Source organism: Aethalodelphis obliquidens, unplaced genomic scaffold (assembly GCF_003676395.1).
Source record: "Aethalodelphis obliquidens isolate GAN/ISIS:26980383/991018 unplaced genomic scaffold, ASM367639v1 scaffold10, whole genome shotgun sequence".
NCBI lineage: Eukaryota > Metazoa > Chordata > Mammalia > Artiodactyla > Delphinidae > Aethalodelphis > Aethalodelphis obliquidens.
Window position 1 is genome coordinate 45,795,692 of NW_020837954.1, and position 26,767 is coordinate 45,822,458.

The 26,767-nt window shown below is 40.4% G+C and overlaps 1 protein-coding gene across 2 annotated transcripts in view; it reads left to right on the top strand.

Moving 5' to 3' along the window:
* Positions 1 to 23,422, top strand: part of PSEN1 (presenilin 1) — a 78,649-nt gene extending 55,227 nt beyond the window's left edge. For both annotated transcript variants that reach the window (XM_027111700.1, XM_027111701.1), the window contains exons 9-12: positions 5,183 to 5,269; positions 8,218 to 8,391; positions 17,640 to 17,758; positions 19,132 to 23,422. In XM_027111700.1, coding sequence (XP_026967501.1) covers positions 5,183 to 5,269; positions 8,218 to 8,391; positions 17,640 to 17,758; positions 19,132 to 19,287 — 536 coding nt within the window. In that variant the 3' untranslated portion in view covers positions 19,288 to 23,422. The remainder of the gene's footprint in view (positions 1 to 5,182; positions 5,270 to 8,217; positions 8,392 to 17,639; positions 17,759 to 19,131) is intronic.
* Positions 23,423 to 26,767: the final 3,345 nt, after the last annotated feature.

Below are 26,767 nucleotides of genomic sequence, written 5' to 3' on the forward strand. Positions count from 1 at the left end.
TTATATAGATATTAAATAAAGGGTATCTTTATTGATCATTTCCCATTACAAACAGTGCTTGCAGAGAACATTTATGAATTTGTGGATATTGTTGTACAGATACATTCATAGAAATGGAATTGCTAAGTCAAAGGATGTGTGCCTTTAAATTTTGATAGATAGTGCCAGATTGCCTCCTCAAAAGTCTATACCAGGGCTTCCCTGGTGGCGCAGTGGTTGGGAGTCCGCCTGCCGATGCAGGGGACACGGGTTCGTGCCCCGGTCCGGGAGAATCCCACGTGCTGCGGAACGGCTGGGCCCATGGGCCGTGGCCGCCGGACCTGCGCGTCTGGAGCCTGTGCTCTGCAATGGGAGAGGCCACAGCAGTGAGAGGCCCGCATACCACAAAAAAAAAAAAAAGGCTATACCAATTTATATTCCCTTCAGTAGTGTGAAGGTCCTAATTAACTAACACCTTCATTATCACTTGTTTATATATGTGTATGGGAAACTAATAGACAACATCTTGTTTTAGTTTTCATCTTGGCTTATTGACTAATAACTATTAGTTAATAGTAAGTAATAACTATTAGTAATTAATAACTATTAGTTAATAGTAAATAATAACTATTAATGATTATTTGGACTTTTTAATGTATTTTTTAGCTGCATGTTTAAATTTCTTGTTTTATGACTGGCTTGGTATTGTATTTTTCCATATTTTTAGAATTAACTTTTAATTATACAAGTAATACATTAATACTTTATCATTGAAAAAATTTTTGAATTACAGATAAAGTTAAATTTCATTGTAACTGTCATCCCCAATCTTAATACTTTACCAAGCAGTTACTTACCAGTATTATGAGTATGATATATATCCTTGTGGACTTTTGGCCTATTTATCTGTTGAGTTATTGAAAAAGCAGAGTTTCAAGAAGGAGAGAATGTCAGATGCTATAAAGAAGTGAAGGATGATGAGGACTAAGTAAACCATATAGAATTTGGTGCTTTAGACATCTTTAGTGACATCTAAGAGAGCAATTTCAGTAGAATGATAGGACCAGAAGCAGTATTCCAAAGGGCAGAAAGTGTGCGTCTGTGTGTGTGTGTCTGTGTGTGTTTGTCTGGGTTTTGCTGGCACTGGCAGTGGAAGTGATACAGTGGACAGAGACTGGGTGATGAAGAAGGAGAGGTAAGTATCACCTACTAGTTCACAGGCAGAGCAGTGGTGACTTGAGAAGAGAACAGGTATGAGGAAAGATCGTTCCAGGAGAGAGAAGGTTGAGGGAAAGGAGCCAGTGGAGAAAGACTTTGAAGAGACCAGCAAAAAGAAGTAATTACTGGAGCAAAGTAATAAACAAAGCAGGTAGAAATAGCTCTAAGAGTTCACTAAGAGGAATTAGATGAGAATAGTGAAAGACCCGGAAGGAAGGAAAAGACAGAAAAGCAGAAGATAGTGGAACGTAGAGAGAGGTCAAGTTGGGAGCACGTGTTAGTTCACCTCAGTCTTTCTTGTGAATTTGCTTGAAGTCCCTGTTGTACTCTATATTTTTTAATTGTGGATGTCAAAGTGAAAGGATTGTGAGTTTTAAATTTTTTCTTAGTTTTAGGACTTTACATTTTTCTACCGTTGTATCTATTGTTAGTACCACGACAATGCTGTGTAACAAACCACCTCACAACTTAATGCCTTAGGGGACTTCCCTGGTGGCGCAGTGGTTAAGAATCCACCTGCTACTGCAGGGGACACGGGTTCGAGCCCTGATCCAGGAAGATCCCACATGCCGTGGAACAGCTAAGCCCATGCGCCACAACTACTGTAGCCCGTGTGCCTAGAGCCCGTGCTCCGCAACAAGAGAAGCCACTGCAGTGAGAAGCTCAAGCACCGCAACGAAGAGTATCCCCCACTCGCCACAACTAGAGAAAGCCTGCATGCAGCAAAGAAGATCCAACGCAGCCAAAAATAAATAAATAAATTTATTTAAAAAAAAAAAAAAACAACTTAATGCCTTAAAAATAATTATCAGTCACCATCACTCCTGCACCTGCAGGTCAGTTGACTCAGCTGATCAGACTTGGCTGTGGTACCTCTGCTCCACATGTTCCCTGTCCTCCTTGGGCCAGTGGGTTAACTGAAGACATTCTTGTATCTGGAGAAACAAGAGGGCAGCAGGCTTGTTAAGTATTAGCACACTGTCATCTCTGTCCATGTGCCATTGGTTGAAGCAAGTCACATAGGTGAGTCCCTGGTCAGGAAGAGGAAAACTGCATTCCAATCTCAGCGAGACCATGGCAAGACTGTGGGTGCAGGAGGGGTGAAGAAAGGATCTTTCAGTCTGCCACAACGTTAAGCATGTATGTTAATTTTATACTCAGAAAAAGGATTTACTGTTATTAAAAAAATCATTCGTATATAATATGAATTTTTAAAAACTCAAGTCTGTATAACAATCAATATTGAGATTTTTTTGCAGTAATTCCACACATATGGGAAAATATAAGCATAAAACTTTACCTCCTGTGTAGATGAAATAGGTTCAAGAAAGTATCTGTTCTCATGAAATACTGAATCTTTAGTGAGCATTTCATAAATCATTGAGTTTGACAGGTTTTTTTTCAAGTAGAATATACAAAAAACAGCAATATTAATCAGTTCTTTCCCCCTGAAATGGATATAAACATTAATATGAAAAGTTTTTAAGTCAGTCCTCTCAGTTATTTGTTCTTTAAAAATACAATCCTTTGATGCATTTGTATACTCCCCAGTTAAGAGTATTCAGTTTGCAAAAGGGTCTTACCCTCAGGAAACGTGAGCATTTTTGTTTGTTTTCTCTATCCCTTGTTTGGACAGGAAGAATGTACACCTACTCTTTGGTAGCTTTTCAGAAAACAAAGATAACAGTTCCTTGAGGTTGACCATTATGTAAAGTTTTTCTCTGATTTCATATCAGTTTGGGAAGTTTTTAGATTGTTAATTTTTTTTTTTTTTTTTTTTTCTGTACGTGGGCCTCTCACTGTTGTGGCCTCTCCCGTTGCGGAGCACAGGCTCCGGACGCGCAGGCTCAGCGGCCACGGCTCATGGGCCCAGCCGCTCCGCGCCATGTGGGATCTTCCCGGACCGGGGCATGAACCCGTGTCCCCTGCATCGGCAGGCGGACTCTCAACCCCTGCGCCACCAGGGAAGCCCTAGATTGTTAATTTTTAATTCGCATATTTTTCTATTGATCTAAGATGTTTGGTGTTAAGTTGAAAGATTGGAAAGAGGGTTTTTTAGGTATTATTTTAGTAATGTTAATTCATTCAGCAAATATATATTCTGCTCATGATAATTTACATCAGGGGTTAGCAAACTACTGCCCATAGCCAAATCTGGCCCATGGCCTGTTTTTGTATAGGCCTGAAAGCTAAGAATGGTTTTTACATCTTTAAAGAGTTAATGAAAAAGAAAAGAACAAAGAAGAATATGTGACAGAGGCCAGATGTTGACCCACAAGCCCCAATATTTACTATCCGGCCCTTTACAGAAAAAGTTTGCTGACCCTTGATTTCCATGGTTAATATTAAGTGTTAAAAGAGTTTGTAGCTTTATCTTTCTATACTTGCATAAAGAAAGAAAATCAAATAAAGACCTGCTGCCCTCATTGCCAAGAAGACTACAGAAATTCGTAAACCCGGTGGTTGCCCTATTTCCTCTTCATTGGGTTTGGATTTAGTTACAGTGAATCCCTAACCTGGCTAATATTCACTTTGATCAGTTAGTCAGGTTATCATATAATGGAACTTGTCTGACCTCTGAATTACAAAGCTATGGTGAATGAGTAAGTGCAGTTATTACAGGATTTTTATCCTCTTTGGTTATGTATTTCTTTCATAAGCTATTCAAGAAGCCTTAGAGTATTAGGAAAATGGATATAATTGTAAAATCAGTGATGCCAGAGAAACAGAAAATGCCAAGTATCTTGTTTAAAATTGCTTACCATTACTGGATTGGACTCAGGTTGCTGCTGGCTTGGTTTCTGCTGTCACCCTGTATGGCACGTGTTTGTATGTATTTTTGTATTATTGTTGGTGTATCTTCAGGATAAATTCCAAAAGTGTTATTGCTGGGTCAGGGGGTAAATGTACATGTAGTTTTGTTAGATGTTACCAAATTCCCCGCCATGTTTCATCCTACGTGCAGTATGTAAGAGAAGCACCATTTTAAAGTATTCACATTGCCTCTTAATTAAAATGCGACAAGATGTGTGTGTATATCTAGAGCTATATAGATATATTGATATATATGTATTTTTGTGGAGGGGACATAGAAAAGGTAGTTGACCATCCGTTTATGTTTATTGCTTTTAACTTTTTTTTTTCTTATTCCCTGTATATAACACAGTTTAGCATTATTGAAAATCCCAGAAGTAAGACATAACATGAAGGGAACATATTCGTTGCATCTTTCGAATTACAGTAATTCATCCGATGCTTTGTGAGCCCCAGTTTGTCCTCTAATTTAGTTCCAATAAGTAATTTTCACCAGTGAATTCACACTGTTTTAGGATATCCAACTAGTCGAGCTGTTGTTTCAGTGGAGTCTTGCTGGCCTGAACAATTTTCCTTCTGGTTACTTTTCAGGGATTATAAATAACAATGAGCAGTTGTATTATAGCAGCTACAGTTTGAAAGCTACAGTAAATGTCCAGTTTCAGAAATTTTTTTTATCTGCCAAAATCAAAGAGAACCTTTTGTGGTTTTTATTTTTTTAATAAATTTATTTATTTATTTTCGGCTGCATTGGGTCTTTGTTGCTGCGTGAGAGCTTTCTCTAGTTGCGGCGAGCGGGGGCTGCTCTTCATTGCGGTGCGCAGGCTTCTCACTGTGGTGGCTTCTCTTGTTGCAGAGCACGGGCTCTAGGCACACAGGCTTCAGCAGTTGTGGCACGCGGGCTTAGTTGCTCCACAGCATGTGGGATCTTCCTGGACCAGGGCTCGAACGCGTGTCTCCTGCATTGGCAGGCGGATTTTTAAGCACTGCACCACTAGGGAAGCCCCGTCCCAGTAGTTTTTAATATGCATTTGCTTCTGATTGTTAGGGATTCCTATGGTGACATTAAGAAGATTGGTGATTAGTGTGGAGAAATAACAGCCTGCTCTCTATTCGTGAGCTTTCCTTTTGTGTTTCCAGTCCTTACCTGGACTTTTGTCTTTCTCAACAGCAACAATGGTATGGTTGGTGAATATGGCAGAAGGAGACCCAGAAGCCCAAAGGAAGGTATCCAAAAACTCCAATTATAATGCACAAAGTAGGTGGCTTTTATTTGATAATTTCCTGGTTTTCACGGTCATTGTCATGAGTTATGAAGCAGTGATTTTTTAACCACTTTCTTTTGAGAATCTCCTGGAAGCTGTGGTAATACCTAGCAAACACAGATAAATATTTGAGTTCACATGCTCCAAACCCAACAGTCAGCCAGGGCACCCTAGGTTAAGAATTTCTGCCATTAAACACCATTAATTCCAGTATGGAAAGGTTCAAGTTGAGGCTATGGTTTTAAAAAGGTAGAATAAACACTCTCTTCAAACATGTAAAAATGAGAACCTCTTGTCTGACAAGTCCAGAGTAACTGAAATATAATTTGATTTGAGTTGTGATAATGTTTATGTTGAGAAGATAAAATATTCCAGGTGGACATGACTTTCTGGAGGAGGGTAAGAATGATGACCTAGGATGGGAGATTGAAAGGCCCACTTGTGGATACTACAGAAGATGTTAAGGCAAACACAAGTTAGGAGGAGTTAAAATTAGAAAAGTTGAGGAATAACAGCACAATATCAATAGTCAAAAAGAAAGGAAACCTTTTTTTTTTAAGAAAAACAAGGACTAACCTTATGAGGAAGCTGACAAACAGAGGCGGAATAAAGGTTGGTCAGAGAAGAAAAAAAAGGGCCTTAATTGAGTTGCTGTTTGTCAGGAAAGGGAGAGTTTAGGTTTTCTAGAGCCAAGAAAACTGCTGTTCTAGCATTTGGGTAACTGCAAGGAGGACGCTTTCAACTTAGAATTTGCGTATTTGGGACCAAAAGATATTAGGCCCATTCTGCAGTGAGCGAGGCAGCAAAACAGGGTGGCATTAGACCAGCAGTAGACCTAGTAGAGAAGTGGGAAATAGAGGAAACAGTTGCTCCAGGTCTGGTTGTTGTGTTAACCTTGTTAAGCTAAAGAAAATTGAAAGATTAGTTGTCTGTGAGTATACATGTATATATATGTGAGTATGAGTGTCTTTTGGGTACATCAAGATTTTGTTCTTTTGACAAATATTGATTGAGCACCTGACTGTGTGCCCAGTATTTGTTAGGCACTGGGGATATAGCTCTGAACGAGAGGTCCCATTCCTGTGGAGTTTATAGCCTATTTGGGGAGACACGCATGTTGAACAAATAATTCATTTAGGTTGTGATAAGCACTACAAAGGAGAAGTGTAAGTTGCTATGAAAGTTTATAGTGGAAGAATTTCATTTGTTCTGGAAAGTTAGGAGGGCTTCCCTGGGGAAGTGATAACAGGAGATGGCCAGCCAAAGAGAGGAAGAAGAGCTTTCTAGAAGAGGAAGCACCATGGGCAAGGACCTTGAAGTGAGGAGGAGCTGGGTGAGCTGCAGAGTTCCTCAGTGGGAGTGTGGTGGGTGTTTCGGGTGGGCGTTCTTCATTGTGTTGACTCCCCTCACATTGTTTAGCATTCCTGGCCCCTCACCCACTAAATGCCAAGGGTAGCTTCGAGGTTTGCAATAACCAAAAACTCCCCCTCCTAGTTATTTCCAAACATCCCATGGAAGGGAGGTGCTACCCCCAGTTGAAAACCTCTGTGTTATAGGAACTAGAAGTTAGTTTGGAGCAAGGGGGTGTAGGATTCCAAGAGGGATGTCTGTAAAGGAAAAAAGTAATAGAACTCAGAGGTTGCCCGAGTGCACCTAAGATAAAAACATCAAGATGCAGCATTATGAGCATGCTGTTTATAGTTAATTATGGAGGTAAATACCAAAATAAACAGCTGAAAGGGTTGAAGGTAGGGTGAGGGTCGGGAGTGAGGAGAGATAGGGCAGAGCAGGCACTGATGTTTCTATTTCTAAATCGTATACTTTTATGATTTTATAAACTAGCTCAGGGAAGATTCAGGTTTTGTGGAGACCTGGTTAAGAAAACAATGCAAATTAAAAATACAAAATTGCTAGAGCCCCTTTCAGAAAAATGTCCATGCAAGCGAGAGGCCTAAAGTATGCAAGCTTCATTTATTCATAGTAGATGAATAAATATGAACATGTATTAATTTTATAAAAAATAAATGAGAAAAAAGAGTATTATCAACTTCACTTACGTATTTTAATTATTTTTGACGTATGGAAGGTTCTTGAGACAATCATGTTATACTCACAATTTTCAGTCAGACCAAGTCATTATAACAAAATGACTAACTAGCCCATAAAAAAATTCACTCCCTCCTTTCCCATCCTCCCAGCCCCCAATAGTGTTCTACTTGTATAACTTAGTCACTAAAGCCAGTGGTGAGTACCATCGATCAGTGGGTGCCAGAAGCCCCAGCTGCAAAGATCAGAAGAAATGTTCTCTCACCTGACCAGAAGTCCTGAGGTGTAGGCATTTGCACGGCTGCTAATTTTATGACTGGATAATTATCAGGGGCCCCGGTTCTTTCCCGTCTTCCTGCTCTGCTACCCTTAGATATGAGCCTGGTCCTCAGCCCTCTGCTCCTCATGGTCACAAGATGACGACTGCAGTGCCAGGCATCATATCCAGATAACACAACATCCAGGGGAAGAAAGGGGCTGTTTGTGTCTCCTTACGTCTCTCTCAAGGAGTGAGAAAACTTTTCCCCAAATTTCCAGCAGACTTTGTCTCACCACACATTGGCTGGTACCAACCCCACAGCTTTAGAGCTTTCATTGGGAAGAGGAATTGTAGGATGACCACACTTAGCTTGGACTGAACTGGATTTACCACCGGAGTCATGGGTGGGAGGTGGAAACCCAAATAAATCAGTACTCTGCCCTCAGGAAAAAAGGGGAGAAATAGCTGTTGGGGAAGCAACCAACAGGCATTGAAATAACCCGTGATTTGTGGCTTAAGAGCCAGCTAACCCACCTAGTTATGATGACAGGTAATTACTGTTTCCATGTAATTTTCTTAAAGGTATTAAGAGATTTTTCTAAACATTACAACTGTGATGTTCACTTTTTCTTGAAGGCACAGAAAGTGAGTCACAAGACCCTGTGACAGAGAGTGATGATGGTGGCTTCAGCGAAGAGTGGGAAGCCCAGAGGGACAGTCGCCTGGGGCCTCATCACTCGACGGCTGAGTCGCGATCTGCTGTACAGGATCTTTCCAGCAGCATCGTGGCCAGTGACGACCCAGAGGAAAGTATGTGCCTTTCTCTACATTGGAAATTCATGGATTCCTTTAGGTGCTGCAGTATCAAACTCTCCCAAAATAAAATGAATCAAAGTGTTACAGTCTAATTCTAAACAGCAATGCAGCTTTTAGTAGGAAATAATAGTTGGTGCTTTTCTCATAGTTAAATTTGTTAATGGACCAAATTCTGCACCTCAGATTTTTGAAATTATCCCTTTACAGCCTGATCTTTGGCATTGATTTTATAAGGTAAAAAAAAAAAATTTAATATTATTCTGATAAGACTTCATGTCTACAAAATTTTCATTAATATATTTCACTCTTGCTGCACAGAGACCTATGGATTTAAATGCTTCACCCTTTTACATTGTTACTGCCCTTTTTCGGCAAGCACTGTATTTTATTAATTTTAAAGAAAATCAAAGGGATTTAGGTTCTCTGCAAAAATGTAAGAGTTTGTTCAGTGTCTAAGGTGTGCTGTCACTGGGATTCAAGTCAGCACTTGGGGCTTCTTAGGATATTAGCCAGTAGAGCCCCCTGGTTAGGGCTCAGTCATCTGTTTACTTATTCTTAGTTAGAGAGGTGATTTACTGAATAAGAAGAGATTAGCACATTTCCCAACTAAGTTACCCTCAATTTTTTCGTTTTCACAAAAGTGAAACGCTTGATTAAAATATTACAGCGAAAATATTAAGTAGTTTCAAAGAAACAGACACTAGATTCCTTAGCTTCTCTAATCACTATTAATTGTGACCTTGACCTTATCCTTCAGCTTGATCAGAACACTTCTTACAACTTACCATTAGTCTTTTATCTGGGTCAGAACCTGGGCAGATCCATGACTTTGGTGCTGGGCGAGTTTTCCAGATTTTAGAGCCATCTGCAGCCTGCAGCTTTCACACTCTGGGAAACCAGACACAGTTGCCTCCTCTTATGGGCAGCCTTGAGCTTGCGTTTGCTGATGTTTTCTCTGCCTTCAAAGTTATCACTGTAATTAGTTGCCTCTTCTCTTCCTTTCCTCTTTTCTCAAAGATGCATACAGCCAAAAGAAAGAAATATAGCTGTTAAGCATAGCTGCAGTGTGATTCTTTCACGACTGCCTTTCCTACTTGAAGATTCTCTCTCCTGATCATCTCTTCATGTCCTTCTCTTCATCTCTTTTTTTTTTTTTTTTAAGAAAAACCCAAGTATTGCCGCTTCTAACTTCAGATTAATATTTTCTTTATCTGGGACCAATATAAACTAATAATTGATATTCTTTCCTTATCTTAGCATCCAGAACACACATAACCATATCTGATTGCATTAGTGTGTTAAACCATAGTTGTTACAGAAAAGTCTCAGTTTACAATAGAATTTGACATGTAAAGGCACATGTGTCTTCCAGAACAACCTTTTAAAAATCAAAAATTAATCAGAAAGCTGAACACTGAGACATTTTAATTAGAAATGTAAAACATGTTTATTCAATGTGCAGTTGGTCTTCTAGTGAATTTCAAACTATACTTCTTCCAAACTTCATGCCCATAGCAAGCTTCAGTGTACTACTGATAGATTTAAAATTTATCAGAGTAGTGAAATTAACCTGTTGTTTCCAGGAGTAGAAATTTAACTCATAGAGGTTCTTTTTCTATAACCTCAAGGGAAGAGTGGGAGATGGATTTTGTTATTTTCTTCAAGTGGAGGAAGAGGTTTTAGTAGTTAAAACTCAAAATAATAAATTTCAGGAAGTTTTTTATATGTTTCTGTTTATTAAAAAGATAGTAGGAAATATTCATTATTTTACTGTTATAGTTACATTTAAGCTAGGCATATATTCTGCTAGATGTCCTATAGCGAAATCTTACAATTAAAGTAAATATTCACCATCATTTATTATTTTTACCATGTCTTATGTTTGGTAGACCTGCAAATGCCCCTTTTAATACGAAAGGAACTCCATCACTACTTAAAATTATTTTTCAGAGTGGCCAAAACAAAACAAAACAATAGGAGACCTAGAGAGCAGTAAAGCAACTAGCATCCAATCTCAGCATTAGCACTTGGCAGTGGAATACTGATAATACTTATGTCTAACTTAAGCACTTTCCATTGCTGTGATTTTAGTTGTTTGGCCATGGCATATCTTCACTGAATAAATCCAAGAAGCTGTTTAAAGAAAACATATTCCCGAGCAACATGATTTTTCTTAGGTTTTATATACTGATTCATCCAGTCTCTTCTGGTTATGGAATATAACTTGTTGCTTCAGTAAGTGCCGAAAGAAAAAAAATTGATGGTTACTTCTTTGTTTCCTGACTCTCTTAATTTTGCTAATAAAATACATCTATATTTCTCTCTCCATTAAAATGAATTCTGTAGAATATAACTAGCATTTGCCATAATATTGTTATTATTTAAACAAACATAAGCCTTTAAATGAAAAAAATGTGAGGCTATAATTTTAAGCTTGATTTGGTACATTATTTTTGTTTATTTTTTGATACCTCTGTTGAGACATAATTCACATACTATACAATTCACCCATTTAAAGGGGTGACATTAGTATATTCACAGAATTGTTCAACCATCACCACAATTGATTGTAGAACATTTTCAACACCCCATAAAGAAACCCCATACTCCTTAACATCACCTCTTCAATCCCTCTCATTCCCCGCCATTTAAAGTGGACAATGCAATGGTTTTTGTTAATAAATTTATTTATTTATTTATTTATTTATTTATTTATTTATGGCTGTGTTGGGTCTTTGTTGCTGTGTGCGGGCTTCCTCTAGTTGCAGCGAGAAGGGGTGCACAGGCTTCTCATTGTAGTGGCTTCTCTTGTTGCGGAGCACAGGCTCTAGGCACGTGGGCTCAGTAGTTGTGGCATGCGGGCTCAGTAGTTGTAGCTCATGGGCTCTAGAGCTCAGGCTCAGCAGTTGTGGCGCACGGGCTTAGTTGCTGCGTGGCATGTGGGATCTTCCTGGACCAGGGCTTGAACGTGTGTCCCCTGCACTGGCAAGCGTATTCTTAACCACTGCGCCACTGGGGAAGTCCGCGATGGTTTTTATTATAGTTGTGCAACCATCACCACATGCTAATATTAGAATATGTTCATTAATTCAGAAAGAAACCCTGTACCCATTACCCCTATTCCCCCCAGCACCAACAAATATACTATCGTAATAGATTTGCCTCTTCTGGACATTTCATATAAATGGAATCATACACTATATGGTTCTTTGTACTGATTTCTTTCATATAGCATTATGTTTTCAGGTTTTTTCTATGTTGTAACATGTATTAGCATTTCGTTTCTTTTTATAGCCAAATAATATTCCATTGTACGGACGTGTCACATTTATCATCCATTCATCAGTTAATAGGCATCTAGATTGTTTCCATTTTGAGCTATTATGCATAGTGTTGTGGGAACATTCATGTACACATCTGTGTGGACACATGGTTTTATTTCTCTTAGGTATATACCTACAAGTAGAATTACTGAGTCATATGGTAACTCTATGTTTAACATTTTGAGGAACTACCAAACTGTTTTCCAAAGTGTCTGCACCATTTTACATTCCCTGCAGCAGTGTATGAATGTTCCAATTTTTCCACAGCCTCACCAACACTTGTTATTATTTGTCTTTTTGATTATAATCATTCCTAGTGGGTGTAAAGTGGTATGTCATCAGGGTTTTGATTTGCATTCTTCTGATGGCTAATAATGTTGAGTATCTTTTTGTGTGCTTATTGGCCACTTGTATATTTTTTTGGAGAACTGTCTATTCAGATCCATTGCCCATTTTGGGGGTCCTTTTTTATTATTGAGTTGTAATAGTTTTTGATATATTCTCTAGACACAAGTCTCTTATCAGAGAAATGCAAAATTTTTCTTCTGCATTATTTTTAAAAATTCATTTCTATAGCATTTTTTTTTTCTGAACAACTTAGTTTCTTTCAGTTAGTTTCTTTTTTTATTTATTTTATTTATTTATTTCTGGCTGCACTGGGTCTTCGTCGCTATGCGTGGGCCTTCTCTAGTTGCGGAGAGCGGGGGCTACTCTTCGTTGCAGTGTGCGGGCTTCTCATTGCAGTGACTTCTCTTCTTGCGGAGCACAGGCTCTAAAGCACAGGCTCAGTAGTTGTGATGCACGGGCTTAGTTGCTCCGCGGCATGTGGGATCTTCCCGGACCAGGGCTCGAATCCGTGTCCCCTGCATTGGCAGGCGGATTCTTAACCACTGCATCACCAGGGAAGTCCTTAGTTATTTTCTTATAGTACTTACTATTTGGAATCAAAAGTATTTCTAAGGCTGTCATTTGTTTAGCCTCTGTGTGTGCCAGGAACTTTTCCTGTATTATTTTTAACGCTGATACCAACCTTGTGAAATAGCTCTGTAATCCCCATCTTGTAGCTGAAGAATTTGAGGATTAAAGAAGTTAGTAAACTTGCCCTGGATCACACTAGTACCTAAATAGTAGAGTTGGACTCTTCTCCACAACTGAAACTGGTGATAATATTCATCAGTCTGGGAAGGTTAGCAAGTTAAAGGATAACTGACCATGTAATTCATAGCATCGGATTTCAGGGTTGTATGTTTAATTTTTCCACTATGGAAGACGTTGCTCTGGCTTCCACGGTTTAAAAAGAACAATGGTTTCTCAGTAAGATCTTTTTTTTAAAATTTTTTTTTATTTTTGGCTGGGTTGGGCCTTCGTTGCTGTGCACGGGCTTTCTCTACTTGTGGCGAGCAGGGGCTACTCTTTGTTGTGGTGCACGGGCTTCTCTTGTTGCAGAGCACGGGCTCTAGGCACACGGGCTTCAGTAGCTGTGGCATGTGGGCTCAGTAGTTGTGGTGCATGGGCTTAGTTGCTCTGTGTCATGTGCCATCTTCCTGGACCAGGGATCGAACCCGTGACCTCTGCTTTAGGCAGGCGGATTCTTAACCACTGCGCCACCAGGGAAATCCCTCTCAGTAAGATCTTATTAATCAGAACTCTGCCCCTTTCTCCCGCAGACTCTGCTTCTCAAGACCCTCAACACCTATCTTCCAGAAGTAGTTTCTGTAACTCAGGCAACAAAATTTAAGATCAGGATCACACTTCAGTTAGGAATAGTTACATAACAACCAGAAAGGTAAAAGCCAATAGTAAAGCTTAATGGGTTACTGTTGAGCCCCAAGTCAAAGCATATTTTATTTATTTATTTTTTAAAAAACAGTACATGTTCATTGTGGAACTTTTTTTTTTTAATAAATTTATCTATTATTTTTGGCTGTGTTGGGTCTTCGTTGATGCACGCGGGCTTTCTCTAGTTGTGGTGAGCCGGGGTTACTCTTCGTTGCAGTGTGAGGGCTTCTCATTGTGGTGGCTTCTCTTGTTGCAGAGCACAGGCTCTAGGCTTGCAGGCTTCAGTAGTTGTGGCTCGCAGGCTCTAGAGCACAGGCTCAGTAGTTGTGGCACACGGGCTTGGTTGCTCCGCGGCATGTGGGATCTTCCCGGGTCAGGGCTCGAATCCGTTGTCTCCTACATTGGCAGGCGGATTCTTAACCACTGCGCCAGCAGGGAAGTCCAAAGCATATATATATATATATTTTTTTTTTTTTTTTTTGGCGGTACGCGGGCCTCTCACTGTTGTGGCCTCTCCCGTTGCGGAGCACAGACCCTGGACGCGCAGGCTCAGTGGCCATGGCTCGCGGTCCTAGCCGCTCCATGGCATGTGGGATCTTCCCGGACTGGGCCACAAACCCGTGTCCCCTGCATCGGCAGGCGGACTCTCAACTCCTGCGCCACCAGGGAAGGCCCAAAGCATATTTTTAAATACATAGTTTTGTTTATCATTTTGAAAAGAACTTGAAAAGTTAAAAATAATGTTTGACAACAGAAAACCTAGGGCCTTTGCATTTCTGTGTATGTTTTAGGATCAGCTTGTCAATTTCTACAAGCTGATCCTAAAATTTTTTGCAAGTGTAAAGAACTTAGAATACCCAAAACAATTTTGAAAGAGAAGAAAAAAGTTGGTGGACTTAAGCTATCTGATTTCAAAACTTACTCTAAAGCCATAGTAATCAAGGACAGACATATAAATCAAAGAAACAGAACTGAGAGTCCAGAAGGAAAGCCTTATATTTATGATCAATGATTTTTTACAAAGGTGCTAAAATCATTCAATGCCAAAAGGATATAATCTTTTCAACAAATGGTGCTGGGACAATTGAATATCCACATGCAAAAGAATGAATGGAAACCCCTGTCTCACCCTATCCATCATTCACACAATCCCAAATTAACCCCAAATTGATCATAAACTGAAATGTAAGTGGTAAAACTCTAAAACTTCTAGAAGAAAACGTAGGAGAAAAACTTCATGACCTTGGGCTGGGCAAAGAGTTCCTTAATATAACAGTGATACATAGAAGAAAAAATTGATAGATTGGACTTTGTCAAAATTGAAAACTTTCACACTTCAAAAGATACCATTAAGAGAAGTATTTAGGGAATTCCCTGGCAGTTCAATGGTTAGAACAATGCGCTTTCACTGCCAGGGGCACCGGTTTGATCCCTGGTTGGGGAACTAAGATCCCACAAGCCACACAGAGAGGCCAAAAGAAAAAAAGAGAGAGAGAGAGAAGAGGTGTTTATATACCCGTGTTCACAGCACTGTTCACAATAGCCATGAGATGGAAGCAACCTAAGTGTCTGCTGGCTGATGAATGGATAGACAAAATGTGGTGCTTACATACAATGGGATATTATTCAGCTTTAAAAAGGAAGGAAAATCCAATACATGCTGCAGCATGGATGAGCCAGGACATTATACTAAGTGAAATAAGCCAGTCACAGTAAGACAAATACTGTATGATTCCACTTAAATGAAGTACCTGGAGTAGTCAGACTCAGAGATGGAGAGTGGAATGGTGGTTTCCAGGGGCTGGAGGGAGAGAGGAAGGAGGAGTTACTGTTTCATGGGTACAGAGGTTCAGTTTTGCAAGCTGAAAAGAGTTCCGTGGATGGATGGTGGTGATGGTAGCACAACAATATGAATGTACTTAATGCCATTGAACTGTGTATTTTACCGCAATTAAAAAAAAAAAAGATACCATTAAGAAAAGGAAAAGGAGCCACAAACTGAGAGAAAATATTTGCAAATCATTGCAAATCCTGTTAAAGGATTTATAGTTAGGGTATACAGAGAATGCTTACAACTCAGTAATAGGAAGATAACCTAATTAAAAAATAAGGTAACACTTTGGGTAGATATTTCCCCAAAGGAAAGCTATAATGGCTAATAAGCACATGAAAAGATACTCAACATCATGAATCAGAATGGCTGTAATCAAAAAGACAGCAATGCCAAGTGCTGGTGAGGACTGAAGAAGCTGAAACCCTTGTGCACTGCTGGTGGGAATGTACTGGTACAGCCAGTATGGAAAACAGTTTAGCAGTTTCTCAAAAGGCTAAACATAAACTTACCATATAACCCAACAGTTCCACTCCTAGGGATCTACCCCATGGAAATGAAAGCAGTCTGCCCACACAAAGATGTGTGCACTGATGTTCGTAGCAGCATTATTCATAATAGCCCCAAACTGAAAATAATCTAAATGTCCATCAACTGGTAAATGGATAAACAAAATATAGTATATCCATACAATGAAAAACTATTCACCAGTGAAAAGCAACAAACTACAGACACATGCAATGTCATGGATAAACCTAAAAAATGTTATGTTAATACAGATGGCCAACAGGCATATGAAAAGATGCTCAACATCACTAAGCATTAGAGAAATGCAAATCAAAACTACAATGAGGTATCACCTCACACCGGTCAGAATGACCATTATCAAAAAGTCTACAAATAATAAATGTTGGAGATGGTGTGGAGAAAAGGGAACCCTCCTACACTGTTGGTGGGAATGTAAATTGGTGCAAGCCACTATGGAGAACAGTATGGAGGTTCCTTAAAAAACTAAAAATAGAGTTACCATAGGATCCTGCAACCTCACTCCTGGGCATATATCTGGAAAAGACGAAGACTCTAATTCAAAAAGATACATGCACCCCAGTGTTCATAGCAGCACTATTTACGATAGCCAAGACATGGAAGCAATCTAAATGTCCATTGACAGGAGAATGGATAAAGAAGATGTGGTATATATACACAATGGAATATTACGCAGCCATATAAAAGAATGAAATAATGCCATTTGCAGCAACATGGATGGATCTAGAGATTATCATACAGAGTGAAGTAAATCAGACAGAGAAAGACAAATATCATATGATACCACTTATATGTGGAATCTAAAATATGATACAAATGAACTTACATACAAAACAGAAATAGACTCACAGGCATAGAAAACAAACTTATGGTTACCAAAGGGGAAAGTGTGGGGCAGGGGGGATAATTTAGAAGTTTGGGATTAACAGATATACAGTACTATATTTAAAGTAGATAAACAACAAGGACCTACTGTATAGCACAGGGAGCTATTTTCAATATCTTGTAATAACCTATAATGGAAAAGAATCTGTAAAAAAAAAAAATATATATATATATATATATCTCTGAATCACTTCGTTGTACACCTGGAACTAACACAACATTGTATGTCAACTATACTTCAATTTTAAAAAATTATGTTAAATGAAAGAAGCCAGTCACAAAAGACTTAATATTGTATGAGTCCCTTTCTGTGCAGTGTCTAGAAAAAGCAGATCAGTGGTTGCTTAAGGCCTGGGAGGGGAGTGGAGATTAACTGTAAGTGAACACAAGGTATCTTAATTGGGGTGATGGAAATATGGTGGATTGTGGTGACGGCTGCACAATTTTTTCAGTCATTGAATTGTACATTTTACAGTGGGTGCATTTTATGAAATAAATTATACCTCAGTAAAGCTGTTTTTCAAAAAAAAGGAGATGATACCTATCTCATAGGGGTTCTGTGAGGATTTATTAGAACAAGTGCAGGTATAAACTAGGCATTCAGTAGATGACAATTACTATTTATTGTTATTATTTTTGCTATATAACAGCAGCATCTACTGTTAAGACACCAGAGTTAGCCACATAACATCTGAACCTCCTGTTATAGAAAACCAAAAAAGAAAGGGAAAACGTAGCTAAAGCCTAATTTTGTATGATATCATTTACTGACTTCTCATTCAGCATAGGATGGGGGGCGGGGGGCAGCGACAGTTTTGAATTGTGAGGTCATAGCAAAGAGTGACAAACTTTATATTTTTATAATCTTTCCTTTTTAGGGGGAGTAAAACTTGGATTAGGAGATTTCATTTTCTACAGTGTTCTGGTTGGTAAAGCTTCTGCAACAGCCAGTGGAGACTGGAACACAACCATAGCCTGTTTTGTAGCCATATTAATTGTAAGTATACACAGATTAAAAACGTGTCAGAGCTCATCTCAAAATTCTGATTAAAAGGTGGTCCTTTTAACCCCAGCTAGGCTGAGTGTTCCAATCACCTGGGGAGCTTTTTTAAAAACAAATAATTGGACCTCACCTGAGTAATTCTCTACCTGGCCACACATTAATATCACCTGGGAGCTTTTAAAACTGTGGATCTCTACCCTGAGATATTAGTGGGCTGGCCAAAAAGTTCGTTCAGGCTTCTCCATAAGATGTTATGGAAAACCGAAATGAAGTTTTTGGCCAACCGAATATTTAATTTGTTTTAATTGTGTGTTTTTTTAAAAGTTCCCCAGGAAATTCTGGTAAGTACCTCCGAGTAGGAACCATTGCTTCAAGCCCAGCAGCATAGATAATGTAAGGAATTAGATCAGTCTTAAAGGGGTAAGCAGATCCTCAATTTGGTGGTGGTATTGTGTTTAAGGCCACGACCTGCAGCATACAGTGTCCTTTGGGCAGTAAGTATGAGGCAAGAAAAGCTAACTCAGTGCACGATCACACATAGATTTTGCTTATAGTGCTACAACGTGAACCTGAAGCTTTCAAGACAATGATTTAAGTAAATAACTCATATTTCTTATTGCTATTTTTGCTAAAGATGTGATATCTTTGATATATGTGAATGAAGTTGGATGAGAGGTTAGACGAGAGCCTTTACTTATGCATTTATTTTATGATTACACTTGTGATTTATCTTGATCATATGACCAGTTAGAATTTTCATTTATTTCTCTTTTGAGGTTAGTTTTCTGGATGTGTTGAAGCTTTTAAGAAAAAAATTACTTACTTTGGATAAACCTTAAATGCAGCCCACCCTCCAGACCTTATAGTTAATGTCTCAGTAACTAGGATAAAAAATGGGGTGTACTATATAGCTGCTCTGTGTTTATAAGAAAACAGTCTACGCTTTATAAACAAACTTTCGTTGGTTCATTCCATGAGCACCTTTGCCCCCAGGCAGCACAAAGAATGTTCTTCACCTCTGGGAATTTTAGCTAGCCAAACTAAACCTACAGCAGCCAACCCAGTAGTTCAGATAGAAATTTCAGTATTGTTAATTCGTTTTCAAAAATAATTTTACTTATTTTCAGATTCTTTTCCCTATCTAGAATTAGGGATGAAATATCAACAATGTATGGATAATGATCTCTGTTGCAAAGGAAAATAAATGCTGTTTCCAGATTTAATGAAAAAATTTTGTTCTAAAAGTTAACGTCAAAGAATTGTATTGAATTCACTAAATTAAAACTGAGACTTGTGATTGAGTTGATTTGCACAAAATACTTGCATAATTATGTCTGGGTTTGTGTCTTTTCCCCTCTTCTCCACAGGGTTTGTGCCTTACATTATTGCTCCTCGCCATTTTCAAGAAAGCATTGCCAGCTCTTCCAATCTCTATCACCTTTGGGCTTGTTTTCTACTTTGCCACAGATTATCTTGTGCAACCCTTTATGGACCAATTAGCATTCCATCAGTTTTATATCTAGCATATTTGCAGTTAGAATCTCATGGATTTTTCTCCTTTGACTATAATAAATCTGGGGAGGACAAAGGTGATTTTCCTGTGTCCACATCTAACAAAGTCAAGATTCCCAGCTGGACTTTTTGCAGCTTCCTTCCAAGTCTTCCTGACCACCTGCACTATTGGGCGTTGGAAGGAGGTGTCTACAGAAAATGGTTTTGAACATGTCATTGTGGTGGACCGAGTCCCTCAGTGCAGAAACTGCCAGATTTGAGGGACAAGAACAAGGCAAAGTGATGAGCCAGAAAGTTGCTGTGCTCCCACCAGCAGGTTGACCTTTGGTCACAGGTGGATTTTACCAACGCTGCAGACTCTCAGGACTACCATTACCAAGAGGTTAAATGAAATGGTTTAAACCAAACAGGACTCTTCATCTTAAACTACATGTTGAAAGTCAACCTAATAAATCTGTATTGAATTCTGAACCTTTTCGCGAGATACTGTAAGGAGAGCAGGCACCAGAGCAAAATGGAAAGATGGAAAGGGGCTCAAACTTTCAGATTTTTTGCTGCAGACTTACCATTTTTAAATAAGACTTTTTTTCACCTGAGGTGTAGGTTGATTTTGACACTTGTTCTCAAGCACTGAAGCTCATTACCATCTATGGCTGCCATTTCTTCCCAAGGCCAGTCTGAACTTATTTGAGGTTGCTTTATCTTAAAAGTCTTAACCTCAGGCTCCAAATGCAGTCATTTATTTCTGGAAAGAGTGGAACTATAACTCAACAATTCCCTATTACCCTTAGGTAAATTCTGGATTTTCCACCAAATTCCTAACTTTTAGGCATACTTGTAGGTTCACTTGCCCCCAGGTCCCTCCCTCCTTCCGTGTCTCTCCCGGTACTCCCCTCACAAGCACTTCTCCTATACAGCGAATAAGACAGCTCTATTGTGGAAGCAGATGATCCAGTTGTTCTAGGATTTTGCTCTGTGTGTGGTGCAAAGAATGTGTCATGAGTCAATGCTACCAGCCTTGCTTTCGTACTTTCTTAAATAGCAAATGCAATGTGCCCAAAGATGGTAGGATTAAAGAAGAGTAAGATGGCTGGTGAAGCACTTTCTGTCCTGGTTTGTCTTTTCTTTTTAACTACAACCCATTGTCTCTTGACAGTAGGTCAGAATTTGAACCAATAGCCAAAAGCTGGTGGTTTATAAAGTTTATGAGTCAGTTGTATCAGTACAAAGCTTGGAGATAGCTGTTACTTCACTTGGTGAGCTGTGGGAGAACCAAGGGTCAGGGGGAGAACCAGCGGCCAAGAGGGGAGAGGAGGGGCCTCTGACAGCCAATGGGACAAGATGAGCTCACAGCCTGGCCTGGGAAGGAGGGGATCCGAGTGATTCCTCAAGAACCTCACAATGGGTGTTTTGTGTTTTCCCTTCCACGTTACCTTTAGTTTCAATGTACCTTTGTGAGAATTGGGCTGCAGAGTTCAGGCCCTGTGCAGTTCAGCTGCGCCAATGCACATGAACAGAGCCTCCGCCTGCGAGCACACAGCACCTCTGGATGAAGCTTTGCCGGGGCACACCCCCTCTTTTACCACGGGCAGCCCTCAGCCATGGTGATCAGACTCTAAGCATTTGTGAGAAACTTAGTTTCTCCTTGTGGCTGAAGAGAGGCCAGCTTTCCCTCTGTTTCCTGCTGCTGTCTCTCCAGCCATCATTTGATCTGGTTTGGGGTTCTCCTTGGAGTTTAGAGTATTTGTTTTCTGTCATGGAATATTTCTTATAAGAAACTAACTTCAGGAGTAATGTGCTGGTACTAACCTGTGTGTAAAAACTGGCTCCTCTTAGGCCCTTTTTCCCAAGATTTTCTTTTTCTCCTCGGATATGTGACAGTGTGGGTATTATCTTCCAGGAAGACATGAAGTTCAACAGTTACAACAAAGCCACCTGAACACTAATGTGTGATTTGAAGATTTGAAGCAGTCTTGAAGGGAGCCCTGACCTAGAGTAGTTTATTTGTGTGAGGATCCCAAACATGCTGTCTCTTTCATGAAGGGTTTATCTCTGAAGAGGGTGTGTGGTGTGTGTGATTGTGTTCAAATCCATCCTATGTATTGCTGTCCTATGTAGAAAGATTGCCATAGACCTGTCACTTTCTGCAAGGTGGAACCACATCTCAGCATAGAGAGAATACATCTTATTTCTTTAAAGCACCGGTCTCGGACGCAGACTTTTCCTTTGAACCTTCTTAGAGTCAATTCAGTTGTTTCTGAAATATCAAAATGCTAGTCTTCCACCATGAAAAATAGATTGTCACCAGAGAAAACAGTAGCAATTCCACTGAGGATGCACCCTCGCCCAGGGGCAAGGGGTGGCTGTGGAACCAGACAGAGCAAATGGGAAAACCTGACCAGCCCAGCTGACCTGCTTAATAAAAAGGGGAGGACAGTAAGAGGAAGGGCGACCACTGATGTCTGTGTCCGACGGGCCTACAGAAGAATAGAGAGTGTTTACATACAGAATGTTGCCACAAACTAGCCTATGGAAATACCAACCATATTTGGAGGATTTGTAGAGGATTTTTTTTCAAAGAGGAAGGGATCGCTTCTCTGTTTTTGATTCTCACCAGGTTAGTGTGTGGTCCTCAGATCACAGCTCTCACTGTAAATAGCTCTCTTGATCAGAAAAAGGAGAAGCTTTCTAAGCAACTTGAAAGAAAATCATAAGTGAACAATTTATTGATTTCACTACAGAAGCAACAACTGACGAGGTGGTGTTTTTACTTTTAAACTCACGGATCCCCATTTTTCAAAGTGTCCTTTGATTTTAAAAACCCTCCTTCCGTAACAGATGCCCAAACAAATAATATGTTTAGTACTCGCCCTTTACTTGGCCTCAACAAGCTTTATATATGTAGTCTTGATCGTATTTTGTAATATGTGAGACAGAACTACCACATAAGATCTTCCAGGGTCAGACATCTCAAGGAAGCCTCTGATCCTGACCCCCAGTGCCTGGCCTTGCGTATTTGCCCATTCATGATCTAGCCCTGAAGAAAATGAGCTCAGAAACCACGATGAAAAATTTTGTTCAATGTCTTCTGTGTTGCTGGCATGGTGCTGGAGTCTAAGGATGCAAAAATGAGTAAGATGTAACCTCAGAATGTAGCTATAGTCTCTTGTTTTCTGGTAACTACCAGCTTTAACTTCTCTAAAATATTAGCTACCTGTCAATAACCCCTTTTCATGGTAACTGTTATTGAGGGCTTATAAAATTGATGTTATGGTGACTTGAGTCTTCCAGAAACCAATCCTTCCAGTAAAGTACTCCTTTTTCTCCAGATTTGCGTTTGTCTTTCTCCTCAACTCCAAGAGGATCCTGAACGCTGAGTTTGGGAAGAGACTTGAAAACTGGATGTTTGGTTTTGTCCTGGGATGAAATAATATCATCATAAATTTGAGCCAAGAAGTGATCCTTGTGATCTTCTTGCCTCATTTTAAATTCCCCAGACACAGGAGATTAAAAACAGTGGTTTCAGCTCTTCACAACCCTCATTGAAGCTGCAGAGCAGGGTATCCCAGCAAGGCCACCATCACGCTCACATCCCAAATCATCTGGATAGCATCATTGGAACAGTCCTCTCCTCTGGCAAGAAACACTTCAGATCTGTGCATTAAAGATCAGCCTGATGCTGAAGTGAACTCCCTTCTTGAATGTCTAAGCTGTTTCCCAGGGCCTCGGACAGCTTCAGCGTTGCCCCGAGGAAGTAGTTGAGTCCACCCTGGGCCCTGGAATCTGGTGTTAGCACTTCAGCCTGGTCTGTGTAGCAGGAAGGACTTCCCAGAAAGCAATTTTCCTTTTAAAATAAGTAAGTGTTGCAACAGGACAGTTTACAAGTCAACTATCGGAACTGAGTACAGGACTGTCGTGTTTATGGTGCTATCAAGGTGCTGGGGTGTGGGTTTCAGTGGGATCATTTACCCTCACGTGTTCATTGTCTGGCTTTTGCTTCTACAGACACTGATTTGTACACGATTCAGACAGACTGTGAATACATCTTTTTTAAATACCTTTCAAATTCTTGGTAAGATATAATTTTGATAGATGAGTGCAGATTTTCCTGTTTTTTGTCAAATTAATAAAGACCGCATGATTCCAGCTGTGCTAATTTTCTTACATGAAAGTATTATAATATGTAACTGTGAAAACTATTCAGCGATTATCAGGAAACAGTCTAGAAACAAATGCATTGTTTCCATCATTCACTCATAATAAAGTGGTATGGATTATAGCAGGCCACATCTCTGAAGGGTACGATATTAAATCTATTTATGGAAAGTCTCAACTATTTTTTAAAATTATTTATTTATTTATTTTTGGCTGCATTGCGTTTTCGTTGCTGCACGCGGGCTTTCTCTAGTTGCGGCGAGTGGGGGCTATTCTTCGTTGCAGTGCACGGGCTCTAGGCACGCGGCCTTCAGTAGCTGTGGCATGTGGGCTCAGTAGTTGTGGCTTGTGGGCTCTAGAGCACAGCCTCAGTAGTTGTGGCACACGGGCTTAGTTGCTCTGCGGCATGTGGGATCTTCCTGGACCAGGGCTCGAAGCCGTGTCCCCTGCACTAGCATGTAGATTCTTACACTGCGCCACCAGGGAAGCCTTCAACTATTCTTAACACTTAGTTTCTGAAGACTGTTTCTTCTAGAAAACATCTAACTCAAATTAATGTAAAGACTATCAAAATAACTTATAGGATGTATGTTGTAGTACAGTGTAGATATTTCATAAGCTAGAGGATTATCTTTTAAAAATTATTATGTAGGTCACATGAATGGAAAAAAGCAACATTACTTTTATTGACCTGGTAGAGCATAGGTTGTCCTATCACTCTACCTCCAAACTCTACAAAGCCTTTTGTTTCTACACAGTGAATTGCATACACGGTGTTGGGAATTATTGGTCAAAAATAAGTTTGTGGCAGAAAAACCAGAGTTGGCCTATTTGTCTTCAGAAGAAGCAGAGGAGAGGTGGTAGATGTGTTCCTGGGTACATTGGCCAAGGGCATCAAGAAGCAAAGAAGGTAATAAAAATGTTAAAAAAAGAAAAAGAAAAGAAAACATAAACTGTTTAAAAAAAAAGGTGTCTTTCCCTCCTACGGGAATCAGAAGCATCATTTGCTTTTATGAATCTTGTAGGCAGTGTCACTAGAGTCTGCCAGAGCAGCATCATGACTTGTCCTCATCAGCTGACAGCCATCTGAGTCTTAGGGGCCCTGATAATGGTGCTCTCGATGAGAAGGAAGAATGTCCTCAAGCAGATTGAGAAGCAGGAGTAATGAGGCTGGATTTCCTGCATCACTAGGTAAGTACCACAGCTTTTTGTAGCACAACCACTCTCCCTGGGGATTCTTCTGTGGGTCAGAGTCGGAGGAGGCCCTGCCCACCAGTAGCTTAGGATCTGGTCAAAAGTGAAACAGCATGCTTGAGTACAAGCAAGTACAATGTTAGCTCACTACATGATCTAAATGGGAAAGCAGAATAAGGAGGGATCCACAAAAGACAGGGTTTAAAAGCAGAGTTTCCGGGCTTCCCTGGTGGCGCAGTGGTTGAGAGTCCGCCTGCCGATGCAGGGTACGCAGGTTCGTGCCCCAGTCCGCGAGGATCCCACGTGCCGCGGAGCGGCTGGGCCCGTGAGCCATGGCCGCTGAGCCTGCGCGTCCAGAGCCTGTGCTCCGCAATGGGAGAAGCCACAACAGTGAGAGGCCCACGTACCGCCAAAAAAAAAAAAAAAGCGCAGCGTTTCCTCCAGCAGCATAAGGTTTGAACCAAGTTTGGGAACAAGGGAAGAATCTGAATCGGCAAGAAGACAAAGAGCATAAGCTAAAAAGGAGGAACGTGGGAGACACCCAAGGATAGTCGGATTTTTAATTCAGTTGATTTACTCAGAGGGAAACCTAATTTGTTAACTAAATCTGTTTCCATTTTTACTTAGACTATACCTCCTTCATTAAATGACTTGTAGAAACCGTGGACGATGATGACCTGACCTACCACAGGGACCTTTCAACACAGGGCCTCTTATTCTTGACAAAGATTGATTCTCGTACATGGGCTGGCCCTTCTGTGCCTGGTATGCCAGACCCTTTAATGGAGGGAGATGGAAAAGCCTCAGAAACCAAGTTGGTGGGAGTCTTAATTCTTGGGAGAAAGGGTGACATACTCTTGCTGACTCTGTCTTTTCTTCCCCTAAAACTGTTTTAATTATGTAGTAACCCAAGGTTAATTCCTTATGCAAAAGAGAAAAGGATTTTGTTACCCTTTTACCCATAGAACACCTCGAAGTGGACCGAGGATGAAATTCTGATTGGATTCGTTTTCTTGGGTAGCAGACCTAGTCAAGAACCACTAACCTCAAAGATGTACATACAAGGGTGATTTATTTATTTATTTATTTATTTTTAATTTTTTTTTTTGCAGTATGTGGGCCTCTCACTGTTGTGGCCTCTCCCGTTGCGGAGCACAGGCTCCGGACGCACAGGCTCAGCGGCCATGGCTCACGGGCCCAGCCGTTCCGCGGCATGTGGGATCTTCCCAGACCGGGGCACGAACCCGTGTCCCCTGCATCGGCAGGCGGACTCTCAACCACTGCGCCACCAGGGAAGCCCACAAGGGTGATTTAAAAGTGGAAACAACACTGGCAGCTAGATTAAAATGTTTATACTACACCTAAATACCTGAAATTAAGTGAGTTTTTTAAGGGTTGGTGCATCCTCTCCCAGTAAGGTTATCACATATCTGTCAAGGAAACTGAGGAGAGGTTTTTTGGAACTTTATCCTGCACTTAGATTTTCAGAGGTTTTGCCCACCAAGAACTGTATAACTCATTTGGGAAATAATTTGTTTTCCTGTTTACTAATCGGATTTACCTACATCTGCCATAAGATAGCATAAATATTTAGTGAAATGACTTGAGTTTTAACTTGCTTGAGCCAGATAGATGTGAATGTGTGATTTCCTCAGATTTTCTGAGATGTTGAAAATGACCTCTCCGCCACCTTCCGCCGTCGTGGAATCTCATTGGGAAGTCTTATTTCTGAGACGCCAAACCCAGCCAGAAGGTCATCCAGTTTGCAAAGGTCATCAGGCTTGAGTACTGTAACATCCCAGTGGGAGGGAAAGGGCTTTCCTATGCTGGGTAACCTGCACAGGGCCCGGGGGCAAGGTCTGAGGATGCCAAGAGGGTGTCCACTTTCACCCTGATTCCCTCCATGTCTGTGCTATCTCTAAGGCAGGCCTGGGAGAGATGGGCTAGACTCTGTTTTTGTTAATGTGGCTACTCTGGTTCTCAGGTTACTTCATTGGGCATTTGGAAGTGAGTTCCATGGCTGTTTGTTAAGGGCCTTCAGCCTCTGTGGGAACGTCACGGTGCAGCCAGCCTGCCCAGGGGTTAATGTGCTATTGACGGCATCGCCTTTTTGACTCTGCTGATGTTGGATCCTGTCCTCTA